This window comes from Anabas testudineus, chromosome 2 (assembly GCF_900324465.2).
Source record: "Anabas testudineus chromosome 2, fAnaTes1.2, whole genome shotgun sequence".
NCBI lineage: Eukaryota > Metazoa > Chordata > Actinopteri > Anabantiformes > Anabantidae > Anabas > Anabas testudineus.
This window is the reverse complement of record NC_046611.1, coordinates 19,107,262-19,127,384: the sequence shown is the minus strand read 5'-3', so window position 1 is coordinate 19,127,384 and position 20,123 is coordinate 19,107,262. Positions and strand designations below refer to the sequence as shown.

The 20,123-nt window shown below is 39.6% G+C and overlaps 1 protein-coding gene across 2 annotated transcripts in view; it reads left to right on the top strand.

Moving 5' to 3' along the window:
• The window catches only part of cnksr2a (connector enhancer of kinase suppressor of Ras 2a), a 45,588-nt gene extending 26,009 nt beyond the window's left edge, over positions 1–19,579 (top strand). Inside the window, exons 11-24 of one of the 2 annotated variants that reach the window (XM_026361300.1) lie at positions 90–244; positions 671–760; positions 1,690–1,904; positions 3,613–3,664; positions 5,612–5,787; positions 9,111–9,184; positions 9,323–9,394; positions 10,169–10,236; positions 10,498–10,595; positions 11,158–11,376; positions 12,311–12,452; positions 12,995–13,219; positions 14,016–14,203; positions 17,306–19,579. In XM_026361300.1, coding sequence (XP_026217085.1) covers positions 90–244; positions 671–760; positions 1,690–1,904; positions 3,613–3,664; positions 5,612–5,787; positions 9,111–9,184; positions 9,323–9,394; positions 10,169–10,236; positions 10,498–10,595; positions 11,158–11,376; positions 12,311–12,452; positions 12,995–13,219; positions 14,016–14,203; positions 17,306–17,503 — 1,972 coding nt within the window. In that variant the 3' untranslated portion in view covers positions 17,504–19,579. Of the gene's footprint in view, positions 1–89; positions 245–670; positions 761–1,689; positions 1,905–3,612; positions 3,665–5,611; positions 5,788–9,110; positions 9,185–9,322; positions 9,395–10,168; positions 10,237–10,494; positions 10,596–11,157; positions 11,377–12,310; positions 12,453–12,994; positions 13,220–14,015; positions 14,204–17,305 lie in introns of both variants that reach the window. The other variant, XM_026361299.1, reaches the window with a different exon arrangement.
• The last annotated feature ends 544 nt before the right edge of the window (positions 19,580–20,123 follow it).

The window sequence follows — 20,123 nt, the reverse complement described above, 5'->3', positions numbered from 1 at the left end:
ACAGAATCAACTTGTAATAAAGTACAACTGCTGATAAGCTCTGACTTACATTTTGTTTGCCGGTAAATCTGCCTCTGTTGTCGCCATAGAGATGAGACAGGAGCCTTGTCTGGAGATGAGGCATCCCGTAACCATGGTGGAGTCAGCATCGCTAAACGCTCTGAGTCACCAAACTCCTTCCTGGATCAAGAGTCTCGCCGGCGAGAAGAGGAGGAGCCTGTGTACTGCACCACACCTACATACGGTACCCTCTTATGATAATAGATTGTTTGTGTGCGTGTGCATGTGTGTGAGGGTGAGAAGCGAGAAGGGGGATTGAGTTCAATCTCATTCTGCTGTATTGAGCCACTTCAAAAAACAACAATCATGAGTGTATGAATCAGCCTGTCAGCCCAACATGGTTAATAAAAGGTTTTCGAAAGTTGTGGAGCTCTATACATTGTAGATAAAATACAGTTCATGTTCATGGAAACCTGTATATGTGACAACAGTGGTATGAATTTGGTATAATGAATTTAGCTTTTTCCATGTGATGTGTCAGACAAGACGGTTACTGCTCACTAGTGATTTTGCTAACTGCCTTGTCAGTGTTTCCCACTTTATTCCTGTTATTAAATCAATTTAAATATTAAGTTTTTCATTTTTTTTTTGTGTGTGTGTGTACATGTAGGCAGACTGAGGCCCATCTCTATGCCTGTGGAGTGTAACTGGGTGGGCGACTATGAAGACCCAGCCAAGCTTAACAGAGAAAGCCGCAGAGGTGAGTTGCAGCGTGTGGAGTGCATATGTGTGTGTGTGCACCTCCTGAAGAGCCTGTTAGGCTCTGTTAAATGTTCCCGTCTCTCTGTATTATGAAGAGATCAGTGTGTGGAGATCAATGCGCCTCCGTCCTTTCTCTAATTCTCTCAGTGATTAGCATCACAGAGAAATGAAATAAGAGGGGAAGAGAAGGGAAGGGAGGGAAAAAAAAAGGTAGACAGTTGGCACAAAGGCAGAGAAAATGAAAGGGAGGAAAATAAAAGCATTAGAAAGAGAGGAAGAGAGTCACGAGGAGGGGGCGAAACTGAAAAAAAAAAAAGACTATTTTCCCTAACCTCCACCTGAATCACTCACACAGTTGCTATGGCAACGCTGACAGCAGCTCCTCTCGGTGTCTCATTTTCCTCTGGTCGCTGCCTAGCAACCAGGGGAGGACAGGAGGGTGGGAACTGTGGAGAGACCTGAGGTTGCTCCCCGGTGAAGAGAAGTTGAAAAAGACGGTAGAGAGTCAGAGTGTGCACCCTAAGACATTCACTAAACACCGATGAACTGCCGATGAACTCTCATTCACACAGTCTGATGCTGAAATATTACCCGGTTACATTTGGAGACTTGACAGTTATTTAGTATTAGTACTGATTAGCATACAGTAATAATGATGCTGTGATTAAAGGTCATGATATGTAGATCGGATACCAATGGTCTCATTTTGATGAATCTTGAACTGCTCTGACCTTTATGATCTGTGTTTTATTCTGTATTTTTAAGAGAACTAAAAAAAAAAAAAAAAAAAACATGAAACACACACAACAAAATTATATTACAGACAAATTTAGAAGAATCACTAATATGTCACGTGCTGACTCGTATTTTATATATTTCTATTTACTGTGATGACATGTTGTGCTGCTTTGAATGTATGCTCCACAGAAGCATCGCTGATGCGTTACGTGGGGCTGTCCGGTGGGGACGAGAGAACCGGCCCTGACGAATACTCCTCCCACACAGCTCGTCCAGGTAAACGCTCCAATGACACGGCCAAACGCACCAAGAGGCGAAGCCACCACAGCCAAAGTCCATCTCACTACGTCCTCCAGACAAATCAGAGGGACTCTCCACCCAGAGAGCCAACGTCCATTTATCACGTAAGTCAGTTTTTGCATCTTTTGCTAAGCTAAGATAGTGAATGAATGATTTGGTGAACAGAATAGTAACTGGCAACCAATTTTGAACCAGTTCTCAGCCTCAAGCTTCTCAGAAGTGATGATTTGCTGTTTTTCTTTGCAACATAGGGAGGTGTTTTAATATTATAAGGTCCAGACTGACCTTCCAAAAAAGTTTAGACATTGAGAAACTGTAAGTGAGTAGCTTCCTCTGTTTTTAACCTGCATAAACGAGTACATTAAATTGATTAATCTGGAAAAGCATAGCTTTCAGAAAAGCGCTAAGGCTTGAAATAAGACTAGACCAGAGCCCGAGCTGATGAAACTTGGCCGACTCCCTCACAGTAAAACGTTTTATGTAGAAATCTGCTTCCTCTCCAATACATCTAATATAGTAGATAGTAGTAGGTATCTGTCCTAGCCCTGAGAAAAAGTGCTGCAGTGAAGTGTGATCTGAGCGAATGCTGACTCGTTATTACCCCCTGTCACTTCCATGACATCTGTCCGCCCTGCCTGTCTGTCTGAGCTCGCCGCTCTCCTGTCCAGACAGCCAGTTTGGCCGGCCGTGACCTCGTACATCTTGACGGCAACTCTTTGGAAATTAAATGTGCTTGCGTGTGTGTGTTTGCGCGCCCATGGCCGATAGTGTGTTTACAGTGTGCACGGACGCTGTGATGGCAGATGGCACATCAGCGGGCGTGGGCGGGCCCATGTCATGTGCCGTGCTGAGCATGGGGCTGAGAATGGCTCGGCTCCAGGCTCCGACACGTGTAATACCGTGACATCAGAGCTGGTCTGCTGCCCCATCTGACCTGTCGAGAGAGGTCACAGCTCAGATATATCAGCTCAGTCAAACCTGAACACAAACACACAGGATATGCCTAATTTTAGATTTATTGTGACGCCCACTTTTCATTCATATGATCTTTGATCTCAGGAATTAAATTCTTGTTGTATATCTGCTTACAAATAAGAAAATCAGATAAATAATACAAATGTTTCTGTGTTTTTTTTTATTGTTCATCTACCATATTGTTTATTATTTTTATTTTAATTACACCCATATTACATACAGTCTGCCTAAGAATTGTGACGCTTTTAAGTTTTCTTCAGTATCATTGGATTGGATTGGATTACAGTAGTATTCATAGGTACACTGGACACCAGACCTGAGAAGAACCAATTCGTCATGCTTTTAATGTTTTGATGTTTCCAAAATAAGATGAAAAACAGGTCTCAAGTAGTAGCACGTAGCTAGCTGACTTAATAAGCTGAGAATTAGATAGTAGCGTTAGAGGAAAGTTTTTTTCTCTCATCTCAGTAACTCCTGAGCTCTATGTTCTCACGTCTTCCATCACCTGGACGTCCTATTGTGCCGCTGTTCCCACCCCCCCCCCCACCCTTTCTTCTCCATTCTATGTTTAGAGGTGTGCGAGAGCCAAGTCCTCCGCGAGGTTGACTGATCCGTCCCCACATATGTGTGTGAGAGAAGAGATAATGAAAGATACACAGTTTCCCTTTGTATGCACAGATCTTCTGCCTCCTCTCCTTTGCTCTCTGTACCCTACGATGTCATCTTTTATATCCCAGGATTCTTTGCAGCAAACAAAGGCCACTGATTCATCCTGACAGCCTGCTTTCCCCCCCCCCTCCCTTTCACTCTCTTTCTCTTCTTTGCAACTTCTCTCAGACATACCAACAGTCCTCATCTCTGCAGACAAAGAATAGGAAGAAGAATAAAGGTAAGCAGGAAAACCACGAAAGCTGCTACCACGCCCACATGCTTGCCCGTCGTGGTCATTCACGCCTTCACCCTCTCAGGGAGGCTGAACTTATGCATGAAAACATGAAAACAGCTGCTGCTTCAGTTGAACCATCTCTCTTACTAACACCTTACATGTCTGTAATATGTTAATTTCCCAGAAGGTTTCACAGTCCGGAGTTGTTTATTTGTTGAATTTAGTCTAAAACTACTGGATTTCCTTGAAACAACTGCTCCATTTATGTAAATATCCCTTTATTAATCAAATTATGCCCGTATTTGTTGCTCACGTGAAGACAGATTTCACATTTTGCATGTTCGTCTGACTTTCTGTGCAGTAACGATTATCTAGGTAATATAATGTGGTAATATTAGCCAGTCATTGGAAATAATTACATGCAAGTTTACCGACTGTACCATTCCACAAATGTAACTATTCATCAGAAATAGTTGTTAATAAGTTTTTATTCTAATGGGTCCTGATAGCAGCCATTATCTGCTTCAGCCTGAGTCTCCACACCATTCATTTCATAGCGAACAAAAAGATTTTTCTCACATTTTGTGCAGTGAGCGCTGTATTTGCATTTTTATCACATCTTGCTCATTTCGCAGACTTTGATGAGTCCAAGCTGTACTGCAGGCGAGACAGCTGTCCGATGGTTTGCTGCATACTGTACGTTTAGTTCGGATGAACCGTCACCTTTGAAAATCCGATGATTCAGCATTTCTTAATGTGTGAAGTGGGAAAATAAAAACTGCTTTTGCTAATGTTTCTTAATAGAGAATTAAACATAGCATCTGTCCTTTGATAAGATGAGTTCTTTTGTTAATTGTGTAGGTTTTTCTGTTGTGGAATCAGTAGTTTGTACCTTTCACCCGGCTTGTTAGACGACTGTTCTCCCTAATTGACTGTCTTCCCACTCCCTGCTCGCACTCTTTTTGCCTCTTTGACCAAACCTTTTCCCCTCTCAACACACTAACGACGGCTCAACATGTTGGAAGCGATTTTTCCTTCTTCCACTGCTCCCTCACTTGTTTCACCATCTGCCATTGTGAGAAAGTCTAAAAGCTTTGGCTCCATCTGTACTCCTTCGGCACCGGCTTTGTTTGTTTGCAGCAATTAAACCAAAGTTTGAGAATTAACGTGATAATGATGTTTTTTTTTTTATGCTTTTAAATTCTGCTTGTAGCACCTTTATCCAGCAGTAATGAAATATTAGTTACTTCTTTGGTCCAGGCTGAGTCATTCTTCATTTTCTAAAACAAATAAGTCTCTCCCAAAGCCAAAAACGAAAATTAGTGATGGTATCAGGTTATAGTGTGTTACTGCAGACTATGAAGAGAGCGCCTTTGTACATTTTCAGGATAAATACTTTTCTATATCTGAGTATATAATTTATTAATTGTTTCTCCTTTTCATACTGCATGCTTAAGCTTTGGTTTTCTTTTGTCTTGCGCTCACAGACATACTGTACAAGGTCCTGTACGTTGTCACCAAAAAATAAATGGAATATTGAATTGCTTTTTCCTTTAAAGTTTTAAGACTTTTGACACAGCATAATAAAAGTTTATTATTGGTCCTCAACTTGAGCCAAGTTTCTTTGGTAATCTCTAATGAGAATCCTGTTCAGGAGTGTTACAGAGCTTTTATGCCAGAAGGAAAAAGCAGTTTTAATTAAAAACCTCTTACCTTACTGCAGTGCAGCAGGGATATGTCAAGCCCAGACACTGAACTCTTGCCAAGAATTATTAGTACATTACAATGGGGTGTTTTGTAAAAGCTTTTATTGACAGTACCATAAAAGACTTAGAGTGCGCTCTTATTTAACAGTGTTACCACTACAGTTTTTTCCTTTTTCTTTGAGCACACGCTGTCTTTCAGTTTTCTGATTTATGTTCTCTATGTTTACTTTGTGTGTTGTTCCAGGACGAGGTTTGGCCTCTCTGAGTCGGAGGCGTGTTTCCTGCAAGGCGCTGGGCAGAGGAGACTGCGAGGGCTGGTTATGGAGAAAGAGAGATGCAAAGGGTTACTTTTCTCAGAAATGGAAGAAATACTGGTTTGTTCTTAAGGACAACTGCCTGTACTGGTACATCAACGAGGAGGTGAGTCTCAATGCTATTTTTGTTTTGTCTTTTTCAAACTATTATCTGACTTTTTAAATCATCATATTTTAAATCATTGAAGAAGAAATGATGAAATTAGCCAAATGTACTAGCAGTAGCTATGCAAGTTATTGAAATACAGTGGCAAGAAAAGTATGTGAACATTCTGCATTGATTTGTCATAAAACGTGATCTGATCTTTATCTATATCAAGAGTATTAACAAGTATTTGTTGTGCTCTTGGGGTCATTTTGACTGGCCGCCCACTTCTTGATAGAGTAGCCACAGTCCCAAAGTGTCTCCATTTGTAGATTTGTTGCTTTAGACTGGTGAGTTTCTAAAGTCTTTGTAACCCTTTCCAGCTTTATGTAAATCAACAATTTTTGATGGTAGATTGTAGAGCATAGACAGTTTTTTTGACGAGACATGGTCACATAAGTGTATTATTCTTGAATTCTCAAATTCCAAAAGGTTTGAGTGGTCAGTCGAAGTAGCTCCAGTCCACACGTCAAATAGTTTTCTTAACTTCTACTAACACTTGACTCCAATTAGTTTTTTTGAGGTCATTACTTTGAGGGTTCACAAAATTTTTCCACTAGCACTGTGAGTTTTTCATGGTTGTTCTCCAGAAGCTAATTAGTCTGAGTTAGACAAATCGATGAGATATTGTCCAAATTATTTTCAGTACAAAGCTATGTACTGAATCAGACCTGATTCTTCCTGACAGAACTGCTTTAGCTCTGTCATATTATTTGGACGTGTCATGTGTTGCTCTCTTCAAGCCATTCCATATCATCTCTATTGGGTTCAGGTCCGGGCTCTGAGATTGCCACTCCGAAAGGTGGATTTTGTTTTTCTGAACCCATTCTGTTCTGTGTTTTGTTGTTTCAGCTGATGTACAGCCATTCTCATATTATTCTGAAGGATCTTTTGATATACTTGGGAATTCATCTTCCCCCCAATCACTGCAAGCCGGCCAGGCCCTGATGCAGCAAATCATGATGTTTCCCCCAAAACACATGATATTTTCATTTTGATATGCAGTGACTATTTTATGCCAGATGTAGTGCTGTGTGTTCTTTGCAAATAGTTTCATCAGTCCACAAAACATTTTGCTAATACTGTTGCACAGTGTCAGTGTTCTCTTTGGCAACAATGATCTTTTTAGTTAGCAGAGGCTTCCTCCGTGGTGTCCTGCCATAGACACCCTGCTTGTTCAATGTTTTACCTACCACAGACTCATGAACACAGACGTTAGCCAGTTCCAGTGATGCCTTCAAATATTTGACTGTCACTCTGGGTTGTTTCTTTACCTCCTGTCTTGTTTGTTTTGCTCCTGGGGTCATTTTGACTAGCCGCCCACTTCTTGGTAGAGTAACCACAGTCCCAAAGTGTCTCCATTTGTAGATTGTTTCTCTAACTGTAGACTGGTGAATTTCAAATCACTTTGTAACCCTTTCCAACATTATGTAAATCAACAGCTCTTGATTATAAATCCTCTGATCCTCTTTTTGGTAAGGCATGACTCACATTTCCCCTTGTGTGGAGCAAACTCATTAATTCAAAGGGTTCACATACTTTTTTATGGTTGTACCCAAAACAGAAATGAAATATCTTTTTTTGTTTATTTCATTATTTTAGACAATATTAAATTTGTTAATACTCTATAAAGGTCAGATCACATTTTATGACAAATTACCACAGAAAACCTAAAGGTTCACACACCTTTTCTTGCCACTGTATCTATGTTGTTGCTGGGTGGGTGACAAAGACAAAAAACATCACGTAGTAGTCAAACCTTATATGATAATATTGCCTGTATGACTGATCAGGAAGAACATAATCGAGGGAAAAGAACTTCATCCTGTTTTCAGTAAAGATTTGCATCATATGGGAATTTGCATTTGCATAAAGCAAAGGGTTTGTGGCCTGTTTTTCAAACCTCCAGGGAAAGTTTGTGTTTTAAGTGATGGCATTTAATTTTTTTAGCCATGCTTCTACTGTAGCCTAGCAACATATACCAACATTGCTCAGTTGGAACATTTAGAACTATTGTTCCACAAAGGACTCGGCTTCTTACTCATAAACCAGAGTATTGCGAAAATCTCCTTGAAAACAATAACTACAGATCTGTCAACAAACTGTTGCACATGTACCACTACTGCCAGTTACATCACAATAAAATGGATTATTCCATATGATATAGGAGGTTATAAGGCATTTATTACAAATAGTTTGATGTTTGGACAGATGTGGAGTATTGTCTGATTTCCTGGTTATAAACTGGTACAAATAAATAAGAAAAACAGTTGGTGTGGATTTTCAGTTACCTGTGTTCAATTTGGAAAATTCCTCCCTCAGGATAGGTTAGATGTCTCAGAAAAGAAGAGGCCACATCTAACACCCATTATGGGTTTACGGCGTTGCAAAGGGTCAAAGAAGTCACAACTGTTATATAGATGCTATATATTATAAGCTTTTCTATTCCTCCTTTCTATTGTGTCCACCTAATGAGCCTATTCAGTTCAGGTGAGAAATGAAAGCATCCTAGCAGAGAAATCTGTAGCTCCCTAATCAACTTTCCATATACTGAAGAATGAGTAGTGAAATGTTTCAAACTGACAAGAAGTGGAGTTGCCACCAATCAAATTCCAGACAACAAAATGGGCTAATTTTGGCTATTAATCTGCTGTGACTGCGAGTTCGCACTCGGGCCAACCAGCTTGGAGTAACGTAAATAAGGATTAATAGTGGATGTTATTCCTGTTGTTTGACACAGAATAAATGAAGCCTAGAGAAGCTAACTTGGCTTTAGACTTGTAGGCGAAACACACACACACACACACACACACACACACACACACACACACACACACACACACACACACACACACATAGGAAGCCATCTACTGCCTCCACATATAACAAAATGCATGAGGAGGTTATTAGGCATGTAGATCCATTTGCAGTTAGCCATGGTGAAGATTCAGGCAGCTACTTTATGTGGTTATTTTCAGTCAGACTCAAAAACAAAGGCGTTTAAAATGATTCATGTAAAAATCATGTTTATTTGGAAACTTGTAGGAGGCTTGCACAGCAAGCACTGATGCTTGTTGCTCTGAATAAGCTCTTATTTCCTAGAGTTTCAACAATGGAGGTGGCAAGTGCAAAGTTAGCTTGGCCCACAGAGCTTCAGCATTTATGGGAAATATGTCAGCTTGAAATAAACTGAATATATGCTTTAACGTTCTGTAGCCCTTTCCACTCTCCACTTGTTTAATAGTTTATATTTCTCTTCATGTACTTAATCTCTTTCTACTCAGGATGAGAAGGCAGAGGGTTTTGTCAGTCTTCCAGAGTTTAAGATCGACCGGGCCAGTGAATGTCGCAAGAAGTAGTAAGTGCTTGATGAAAACACATGGAATGCATGTTTACAGCATGTTTGTTTACATGGGAGTTGCATGGCAGTTTACATGCTATTATGAATTAACTTGTGCTGCAAAAATAACTCCCTCTGTTCCCCACATCTCTCTAGTGCTTTCAAAGCATGTCACCCCAAGGTCAAGAGTTTCTACTTTGCAGCAGATGGAGTGGATGACATGAACAGGTGAAGTAGCATGTGCTAAACACGGATGAAGGTGTTGTAGAAGGGCAAGCATCTCACTGGGTGGCAAAAGTGTAGCTTCCTGTTTAAAACCTCCAACGCACAAAACAAATAAGTCTTCCAGTTGATAAAAAGAAAAAAAGTGTGCTTTTTATTAGTAGAGATCTGCATCAAAGCCATCGTCTGCAATTTATTTTCATAATGGTTACATTTTCAACCTGTGCAAAAGGTTCTTAAAACTATGACATAATTTACATAATCATCTACAAAAGCATCTGCCTTAACATGTTATGTACTGTTGTGGTAGTAATCCAAATATATTAGATTAGTATGCACAAAACTAAACTAAATTCTTGAAGTAAGCAGAATTTCAATAGAAACAGTTAAAAATTACAAAATTACAACACGAAGATGTTATTTTTACTCGTTTTGAGAGAAATACATTTTCCAAGATTTTTCCAAATCACTTGTTAAAGCGTGACATTTGGGAAATATGAAGTATTCAAGTGATTTGATGAAGTAAACGCAGTATAAAAATAATTCATTAGAGGAAAAAGTTAAACTTCTTAAACTCTCTATACAACTTCATTAGAGAGTGGTATTAATCTTCTCATCAAACTGTGTTCGAAGTTTCTTTACAAGTTATGCGTGGCTTGTTTGTTTATTTCTTCCACGTTGTGTCTTCCTGCCACATGTGTCGTGTGGTTGGGTGTGCAATACTGTAAATCCACAAATCTTAATCTGTTCCTCCTTCTGGACATTCTCTCCTTCTGTTAGATGGCTGAGTCGTCTCAACATGGCAGCTGTGGGCTACGCTGAGCGAGAGCGAATACGCCAGGAGCAGGGTGAGGGTTCACTCAGTTACTTGCTGAAGGGCGCCACAACAGATGGTTGCTGCAGGATTGTGTCTCTAACTAGCAAACACGGTCACACCTATTGGGTTTACAATGTGGTTATTTATAGCATATTTTCTACAGCTTGTGGTGTTTTTTTTCTATCTTTTTATTATATTCCTGGTTTGTGTCTTTAAGCTTTCAGACAAGACAGGCACAGATCTGGTTACAGTATCCAGTGTTTCTGACCGTATGTGTGTGGGTTTCCAGCAGATTACTGGAGCGAGAGTGAACATGAGGATGACACCACCTCCAGCCCCAAACAGGACAGCCCCCCACCTCCATACGATACCTACCCACGGCCTCCATCAGTGAGTCACGCGCACATGACTATGTTCATATGATAATAATAATGCAAAAATCATGCTCACAGTCCAATGTAACCGTTTAGTTTGAGTTTATCTTCCTGCTCCTTTTCGGTCCTGTGATGTGTACAAGCAAATAAATTGTTGTGGAATTGTGCATTAGCACGAGCCAACAAAGACATGAATGAAATGAATATATTGCCAATTAAGCCTAGAGGGAATGGTAGGGCTACATTTGTTTTAATTGTTGCTATAAATGGTCCTGGAACTGGTTGCTCTACATTAGGAGTCTTTGTCTTTGGGTGTGTATTCCTTAGCCTAGATTAATGTGAAAAGCAAAAACAGCAACAACTCTTTTAGTTCAAACAATCAAGGTCACAAGACACTAAGTTGCTAAGATAGTTACACTCATTTTTACTCATGTATTGAGTATTCTCACACATGTATTCAATCATCACTCTGTCTCCTTGACTGTCATCTGTCTCTTCCTTTTTTTAAGTGTATCATGACAATTGGCTGAAACTAGACAATCAATTGACGTCTGCCACGTTTTTCTTTCCTCTGTCAGATGAGTGCCTACATGGAAGGCCGGACCACCCGACTGTCTTCCACGGAGACGTCTCGTTCACGCTCTTCTCAGGAGGACTTCCTGTGTGGTGAGCCCCCTGTGGCGGCTGCAGAGCCCCAGTATCACCCCGGTCCTCTTGGGGGAGGCAGCACACACAGTGGGAGAAAACCAGGGGGCAGCAACAGCAGCGACGTGCAGTACAGATGTGATCCTGTGGAGGTGTGTGCGATGATGTTTAACATTGAGCTAAAGAAAAGGGACAAGTTTTGACATTTTGGATAAACGCCATACCTATTTAAAATGTAAGTAATGACAGGAAGATCATACATGTGTTTTAAAATTAAAGGAGACAGTTCATTGGTCCTCCATTCATCCCTCATTTGAATCTGTTACAGTCCTTTGTGGAACAACATACATATATGGACAAATGGTAACTAAGTCGAATGGTGGCACTTACGATTTCTTTAAGATTTGCACTTGACGCATTTTCAGGCTAAAATGTCAAATATGCACACAATATAATGCAACTTGCTCGAAATGCATTACATTAATGCTTCCAATGGGAAATCTATTCTTTTTGATGACATTACAAATTATGTTCTAGTTGATCCCAGCAGACAAAATGTACATTTTGTAATGAATATCGGGGCCTAAACGGGGCCTTTGTGGATCATAAAAAAGGTTTTTGTTTTGTTTGTCTATTTGTGTAAAATTAAATGCTACTAGTAATAAGTAATAATTCAATAGTTAATATAATTCATGGTGTAGAGAAAAGAAATATTTTTTATCTATCAGACTTATAATGTACAACGTATAACTTATAACTGCTTCAAATGTCTTTTTTTTTCTTAACAACATAGCTACCTTTATTCCTATAACATTATCCCGCTACCTGAAATATTCATTCACTTTCACTTAACATCAACATGTTTTATTTAGCCTGGTTAGCACAGCCTGTTAGCATGTAAGCACAAGCCACCTGTGGTTTTTCCACCCAGAAATGTTTTATGAACAAATAAATAGTTATGAAAATACAACTGCAAACTATGTATATTTAGCTACTCTCCAAAACAACTTTTGCACATTATCTGTGATAAATAATATATATTAAAACATTAACGGCTAACTTCTTGTCTGTTTCTGTTTTCTGTAGTATCGCTCCAGTCCTGCAGGGGGCAGCAGTGAGACAGGTTCTCCTGGTCGCTCGTCCTCATCTCAGAGACGTTCTTGGCAGGACCTGATTGAGACGCCTCTAACCGAGGCTGGACTGCACTACCTACAAACTGGGCCACTTGGTAAGAGTAAAGGCCAGAGGTCTCAGGAACTGAGTTTCCGTGAATTTGAACAGTTCTACAACTTTACTTTGCTACATGCAATTCATGTTATTGATATTCCTTTGGGAAGATGCTTTTTAAAAAGCACTCTATGTAGGATATAATTAGCGATGATATATCTTAAAACACAATCAATGTTAGATGAGTTTATTCATCATGAGGAGTAAGAGTCATCCCGTGAATTTGATGCTGTTGAGTTACAACATAGGAGTCGGCATTTTGGGGGATAAGTCAAGTCTTCGCCTGTGTTTTACCACATTTTAACATTTTAATGTTTGTTTTTTGCAAGTAGTCTGTGTCTTACAAATCCTGCAGTTTTATGTCACTGCAGTAATTAATTTACTTGTGCCCTTGTTTAAATGGAATTCCTGTTGTACTGCTTATACAGAGTACTTTATGTTCACATTATAGAAAGATTCCTGGATAATTTATCATTACAGTTTCTTATGTAAACAATGAAACTGTCAGTGCAAATGTTACCTCTTCTTCTCTTTACATTACAGAGGACGCCGTCTTTGCGGAGCCTGGTCCAGGAGGTGGGACTATGATGGCCGGAGCTGTTTACACTCTTCCCGCACAAAGGAATATCCCGTTGCCCATGGCGATGCAGAGGCTGATTCCTATGGCAACCCAGGGAGGGAAACCCCGCAGCTTTACGCTGCCACGAGACAGCAACCTACACACACTCCTCATACCCCCTGCGAAGGAAGAACAACAACCACACAATGGTGAGTTCAGCCAGCAGCATACATGTGGTGTAAAACACTTGAACACAAAGAAAACACATTTAGCGCTGCATCGTGTGGGCTGGTGAACGTCAGGTAAAAGGCGAAAGCAAAAAAAAAAAATGTGTCTCACTCTGAATGACAGCCCAGCAGACTTAAAAAAAGAGCGAAGATGTTGACGTCAGTACGTGTTCCAGAAATAAAAATGCTCTCAGGCAGGGAGCATTTCCATTTAAATCATCATCAGTATTGAGTAGGGGAACACACACTCCATTTGTACACTGATCTAATGAGGCTAATGAGACAATGGCGCACTGGTTGCCAAGGTGAGCCCAGCAGTGTACAGGAAAAAAAAATGTGCCAGACTAAAATAGTAAACAAGACTGGCGTATTTAAATAGGATAGATTTGAAAAAAACGAAATGTTTAACAGACACAGTATGAACAGTGAATTGTAACTATGCTGTGAATTAGTCAAGCAGAGGAGATAACACTGTTATAGGTGAGGGCATCTGAAAGGCTGACAGACAAAAAACAGAGAAAAGGACTTTGTTGTCAGCGTCAGTGTCTCTATGACAAATTGTATTTATTATGCTCTAATAGTATGTAGTGTAAGTGTAGGGGTGCGTGCTGCTGTCCTCCAGTGGTTAATCTGAGATATAACTCAGTCCAATCAGATTTCTGACAGCTCTTTAACCTTTAACATCAAATCTTGTGAAATCCTTGACTAGGGGAGTGGAGGAGCGTTTAACTCGACATCAAATGTTGGACTTTTTCCTTTTTTTCTGACTGTGTTGCAGGTGGCAGTGAGGGTGCGTCCCTGGGCGACCTGTTTCGTGCATGCGAGCAGGGTGGGGTGTGTCCTTTAGGTCGGGAGTCCGAAGCCAAAGGTCAGTCAGAGTTCAGGCAGTCATTTCTCAGACGGGCTGCCGACCCTCAGCTCAACGAGCGTCTACATCGCCTCCGCATACTGACCTCCACATTGAAGGTTGGTCCCACAGTCTCTTATCCACACATGTAAACATACAAAGACACGTGCAGCAGGAATGTAAGAACACAAGCATTAATATCACGCTCACATGTTGGCGCACCAACTTATACATTTCTGATCTGCAAAAACTGTTCTGTTGAACTCCACTAATTATTGCACGGTTACATATTTTTTAGTAAGAGTTGATTTCTTTCTTTCTACTAAGAGTATAATCCTTAAGATTTCTGTCCTGCAGCTACCTTGTTATCACCATGTCTGCTTTATTACTACGGCAGCAACTGGTGTTTGTTTTCGGCCAAACAAATTAGCTGTGTTTCAATAAACAAATCATGACAAACACACCAAACAATGTTGCTCTTCAGCTCACTACGGCACCTCCTTCTTGTTTTATAATGTCCTGCAGTATTTAAAAATGACCTGCTATCAAAAATGCACAAAATGATCTTGTTTTTTCTCTGTAAACAAATTTCTGATGAATGACTGTATTTAGCACATAGCACATGTTGTTTCCTGTGAGAGCTTCACAATAAAGGCCAGCACATTTCCCAATAGAATCACTTTTTAATGTGAACTTGTGGCAGTCAGAAACGTTTTATTTATTGCACTTTTGGATTTAGCTTTTCCCTCATATAACTTTGTCAGGTTAATGAAAAGTTGAGAAAGTGGTAAATGTGATGCAGCAGAACCAGAACCAGACCTATCATCTTCTGAAATCCACGTTGTTCTTCTTTGTCAAAACCTGGTGCATACATTACCCATAATGCCACTCAGTCATTAACAGATCGGTTGATAATGTGGGTGTGTTATGCTAATAGTGATGAATATGAGGCGTGGCCTTAAAGGTCTGGTAAACTCACTTCGTTTTAACACTGCACTTTTTTATTTTTAACTTGTACTCTTGTACTCTGCTGGCTCAATTGGTACCACTTTATCAATTTCACATAGTTCCTTCTGGAGACATGAAACAACATTTTTCAACGTAAACAAGGCATGGAAGCATTGTTCTTTCAAACTTGTGACCTTTTAATTTAAAACAGCTCTGACACAGTATTTGAAGAATTAACCCTTTTATCTAATATGTTACTCATACTGTCATTTTCTACCTCGTGCGTGTGAAGTATCAGTCCTGAATTAAAACACCCTGACTGGCTTTGGTTAAAAAAATGAACTCCATAATCACTATCAAAAACATCATTTGTTTTCATAAAAATCTTAAGGATTATAACTTTAAATAACATGACACATCATACAGCATCTCATATACATTTGTTCTGCTGCTACGTCTTCTATTCTTCACCTGCTCATCCTACTACTACTCTTTCTATGTCGTTCGGGGTACAGTATGCTGAAAGCAAATGTCAGCTTATTTTTACTGCCCCATGGGCAGCAGTGATTACATACACACATGCGTCATACTGTATAAAGATGCACACACGCTGTAAAATGTATTTGTCTTGTTAGTTTAGTGCCGTCATCTGTCCCAGTCTGTCTCCTCGGTTTGGTTTGGTTTGGTTTGGTTTGGTTCTTTCTGCCGAGCTCTGTCAAGCAGCCATCTGTGGATTTATGCTAAACGAGCAGCGGTTATGTTCCTGGGCTGGGTCTTTGTGAATGGCTCTTTTCCTGTGGCTGTTGTTTTTGTCTGTAGAGTTTGTATCTTTGTTGCTTCTCCCGTGTACTGTGCGTGGGAGGGGATGTTTTGGCAAGGATGTGGGGGCTTTGTTGCTTGTGCGTATAGCTGCAGTGGCTTTTTTGCTAGGATCTGTGGCTTTTGGCTGGTGGAGTGAAGGAGCTTACATGTTTGTTCCCTGTCTGGTGTCTCTTAAAGGAATACACCAAGTTTCTGGGGGAGTTTGGATGAAATGATCCTCTGTGAAGTAATGAGAATATAGAATAGACACCAAAGTCATCCATGTGACCCTGGTAGACCCTACCCTTAATTGCTGTGTATAATTGATCCGTTCGTATTTGGCTGTTGAAGCAGCAATAACTTATCCGCACTGGTTGCTGTGGAAACAACAAAGCATGCATATTTCCTCAGCATCTTTTTATATATTGAGTTAAAACAACAAGCTGCAGTCGAGATGACAAGTGGAAATGTGGACTGTAATTCTTCATGGCTGTAGCAAAGAAGAACTTAGAAGTTCATATATGCTATGTTTAATGTGACGCTTGACACCATTAAAAAACTAAATATGTTGAATGATAGTATTAGACTTAAAAGAAAATATATTACCATCAAACTATCATGAAGTGATGTTGTAAAACTAAAATATGTTTCATTTACTGTAGGAAATAAATCACTTACAAATGCTATTTTATCATCCATAAATAAAAACAAATGAAGCCATCAAGTCTGCAGTTACGTCAGTTTTTCATTTTGCAGCATAGTTTTATTGGGTAAGTATAGGTGATAGGTTTTGATCATTCAGTTGATTATCAGTACAAACAGATTACCATTTAAAGGCAATAAGCTTGAAACAATACTAAAAAGGAAACAATTTTAATTTTATCTATTAATGTCTATATATATAAAAGCTAAATATATAGCTTACAATAAATAAAATCTAGAACTAAAGAGCTAAAAATATATTTAAAGTAATGTGACATCCATTATAAATGTAATTCATAAATGATTTTAACAATAATCCATTGCACCTGTTGTTAAGAGCGATTCGTAAAAAACCTGGTAAGGAAATGTGTCATCAACAAGCTGTTTGCTGAAAGAGAATAAGCACCATCCAAAGGGATGTCTTATTATTGGCTTATAAAAATTCATAAAGCATCTGTGTATAAATTGTTCATCAGTACATCTATAATAAAGCAATTAGTGACCAATAAATTTTTTGTGAATTGTATCTTATGTATGTCCAAAACAAACTAATTATCTACCAAGATTAAATGGAAGATCTCAGTGTCTGTATTTTCATATGCTTAGAAGCAAATTACCCAACACTCCCAAAAGTTAGTGTATGTCCTTAAGTGTGTGTCTTGCTTTTCGTGTGTCTGCGTTTTCAAAAATAGACATTGAAAGAATAAATAACTAAAAATTAAAAGGATTAAAAAGTGACCCGCCCCTCCTGTGTTTCTGCATCCATATAGGACAGGGAGGGGGAGCTAGCGCTGATTGACAGGCTGTTGGCCAATCCCCAGCTGTCGTCGGCTGAGTTCCAGGAGTGGAAGAGAGCCTATCAGGAGCTGTTCTCTCAGGAGCCAAACTCAACCACTGAATCAGACCCGGGGCCGCCACTGACCCCCTCGCTCTCTCACACACACTCCTACATCGAGACCCACGTCTGACGCGTAAAACACACTCTCACACACACACAGACACTTCAGCATTGCGAAGGTTTTGCATCCGTGCAGATAGTGATGGATTGTGTCGAGAGAGGGAAGTAAGGGCAACTTGATTCACATGCCGACATGCTTTTCAGCAGCCACAGTGTACAAGTTTGACATGGTGTGTCACATCAGTCTACGAGCTGATTGGTTCTCGCCAGCTGGCTCAGGGGCAGACAATACGTTGATTCTTAAGTATCACATGCTAGCTCTGCGCTCTATACTTAAAGTACTCTCCATGGACACGCCATATAAAGAAGCAACAATACTCATCGTGGACTTTCATCATCTCCATAGAGAGTTCTCATCCAGTGGGGGTTTGCAGAATAGTATTTTTATGAGCTGCCATTCATCCTGCTTATTGTGGCAAGTTTATACTGACTGCACAGTGTCTAATAGCCACCAAGTGTCATATATTGTATTCCATCAAGCCTTATACTTGATGTCTATGATGATATTTTCTGTACAGTGAGTGTTACATCAGAGAACAATAAGCATAGGGTGTTTTTTTTAAATCAACTAGTCTCAGTTTCTGTCTAGTTTTAGAGACTTTTTGTTTGTGCTAGAATAACGTACTGTGCTGGGCTGGACCTGAAGCATGCACACTCGATAGGAACCATTTAATAGGAAAAGTCCACCTTAAGAACACTTTATCACTACTTTCTCGCACTTAGTGACCGTTTATTTTGCATTTGGGAACGTAGATTGTGGCATATTTGTTATTTTGGCGAGATGTAATTGATGAGTTATCTAACTATCTAACATCCCACACATCAGATCTATGACAACAATGTCACTGATGGGCTCGATTAAAATCTTGAAATCACTGATCATCACCGCCGCAAAGTTTGGCTTTTACCTGGCTGCTTAAGCTAGCAGGAAGAGGTGGTGTTACTTTTGAACGTGGGCAGATTGTTTTTCTCTAAGAAAACCTTGTCTTACTTTGAAAATTTTTCATCATTATGTACCAAAACACCAAGACATTTGTTTTTTATATTTGAAAACTTGGCAGTAAACCTACAGTTTGTCTGATTGTGACTCTGAACATGGTCACACTGTATGAATTGCGCTTTCATTTTCTTACAGTGCGAGCCAGACCACCTCCAAATGGTTGGCCAGACCCCGGTGCATTTTGTGTGTATTTACATCTTGCATACAACACGCTTCTCCCCCCTCATTCAAATAGGAAACACAGTTGCAGACCACAATTGGCTGACTGAATTAATTCTTTTCATCATATCTGGCTAAAATACATATTTGATTAAATGCACAAATGTTACACAAATGAAGTACAGCAGCATTAAAGTGTTGATTATAGTGCTGATAAGTCACTATGGCAACTACAAGTATATGACTCAACAACAAGCAGGAAGGTTCACTGAAGGTCGCTGTTCTGGTCGCTATTGAAAAGCATCTTAAAAAGCAACAAAAAGTCCCTAATTACAGCAAACCCCCCTCCTCCTTCACTTAGAGGATTATATAACAGTGCAAAAGTTTCCTAGGGTGGACGTTTCCTCAGAGACCAGTCGTCTCTCTGTATCATGCATGCCACATAGAGAATATGAGGAGATATTTGCATAGGAGAAATATGGATCTAATAAAATTATATTAGTTTGTTATTTGTACGCTGCTGCCAAATGACACTGCACAAAACTACGAAAGCAATCATCCACACAAATACACACACTAATAAGCACACAAAACCACACATAGTACACTCAGTTTGAATGCTCTTTCTATGCTGCTGCCCGTGGTTGGTTGTAGTCTTTGTTGTAGATAAACAAAGTATTTACTTTTATGTTTTTGTGTTTGAAATTTCTTGATACAGTAGATCTCTCTTTAAAGAGTGCAAACTAAGTGTCTTGGATAATGTTCTCTAATTTCTTTTTTTTTTTCTTTTTTTTTTTGGACAGACTCACTGAGTAAAGATTGTTTGATGTTAAAGCTATAAATTATGGTTACAAAACAGTATTAATTCACGTGCTCATTCTTCATGTTCTGTTGGAAGTAGAGGGTGAATCAATAAAGTTTGGTCATTTGGATGAAGTAGTGTTTTGTTTCGATTTGTGGACGTCGTGAAGGAGATGGGTTGATAGGATGGGAGGAGGGATGATGAGAATACCAGCAACAGCTGCTGGACCGTCTCTGTCAACAAGGGTGAAAGACCACTCTGGTTCCTCTGTTTAGAAACTCTGCTCCTTCTCCCCTCAACCAAACATAAATTCATCCACTCCATGAATCCCTAGGTTAACTAAAAGAAAAGGTATTGGAAATTATTTTAATATGCAGTTTTATGTATGTACCCCATTAAACTGAAACAGCTCTTTCTAGAGCACTTTGCTTTAAAGTTTGTCTTCTTGGTTTAGATATTTCCTTGCTTTGTATCTCACTTGTAAGTTGCTTCGGATAAAAGCCTCTGCCAAATGACTAAATGTAAATGTATGTTAATTTTAATGCAAAAACTGCACAGATTTTAATTATCAAATGTAACAATTTTATTTTTACGCTAAAGTAAGTAGTTTGTGCTTTGATCAGATCAAACACAACCCGTTTGTGATAGGGAAAAACCTTAGTAATACAT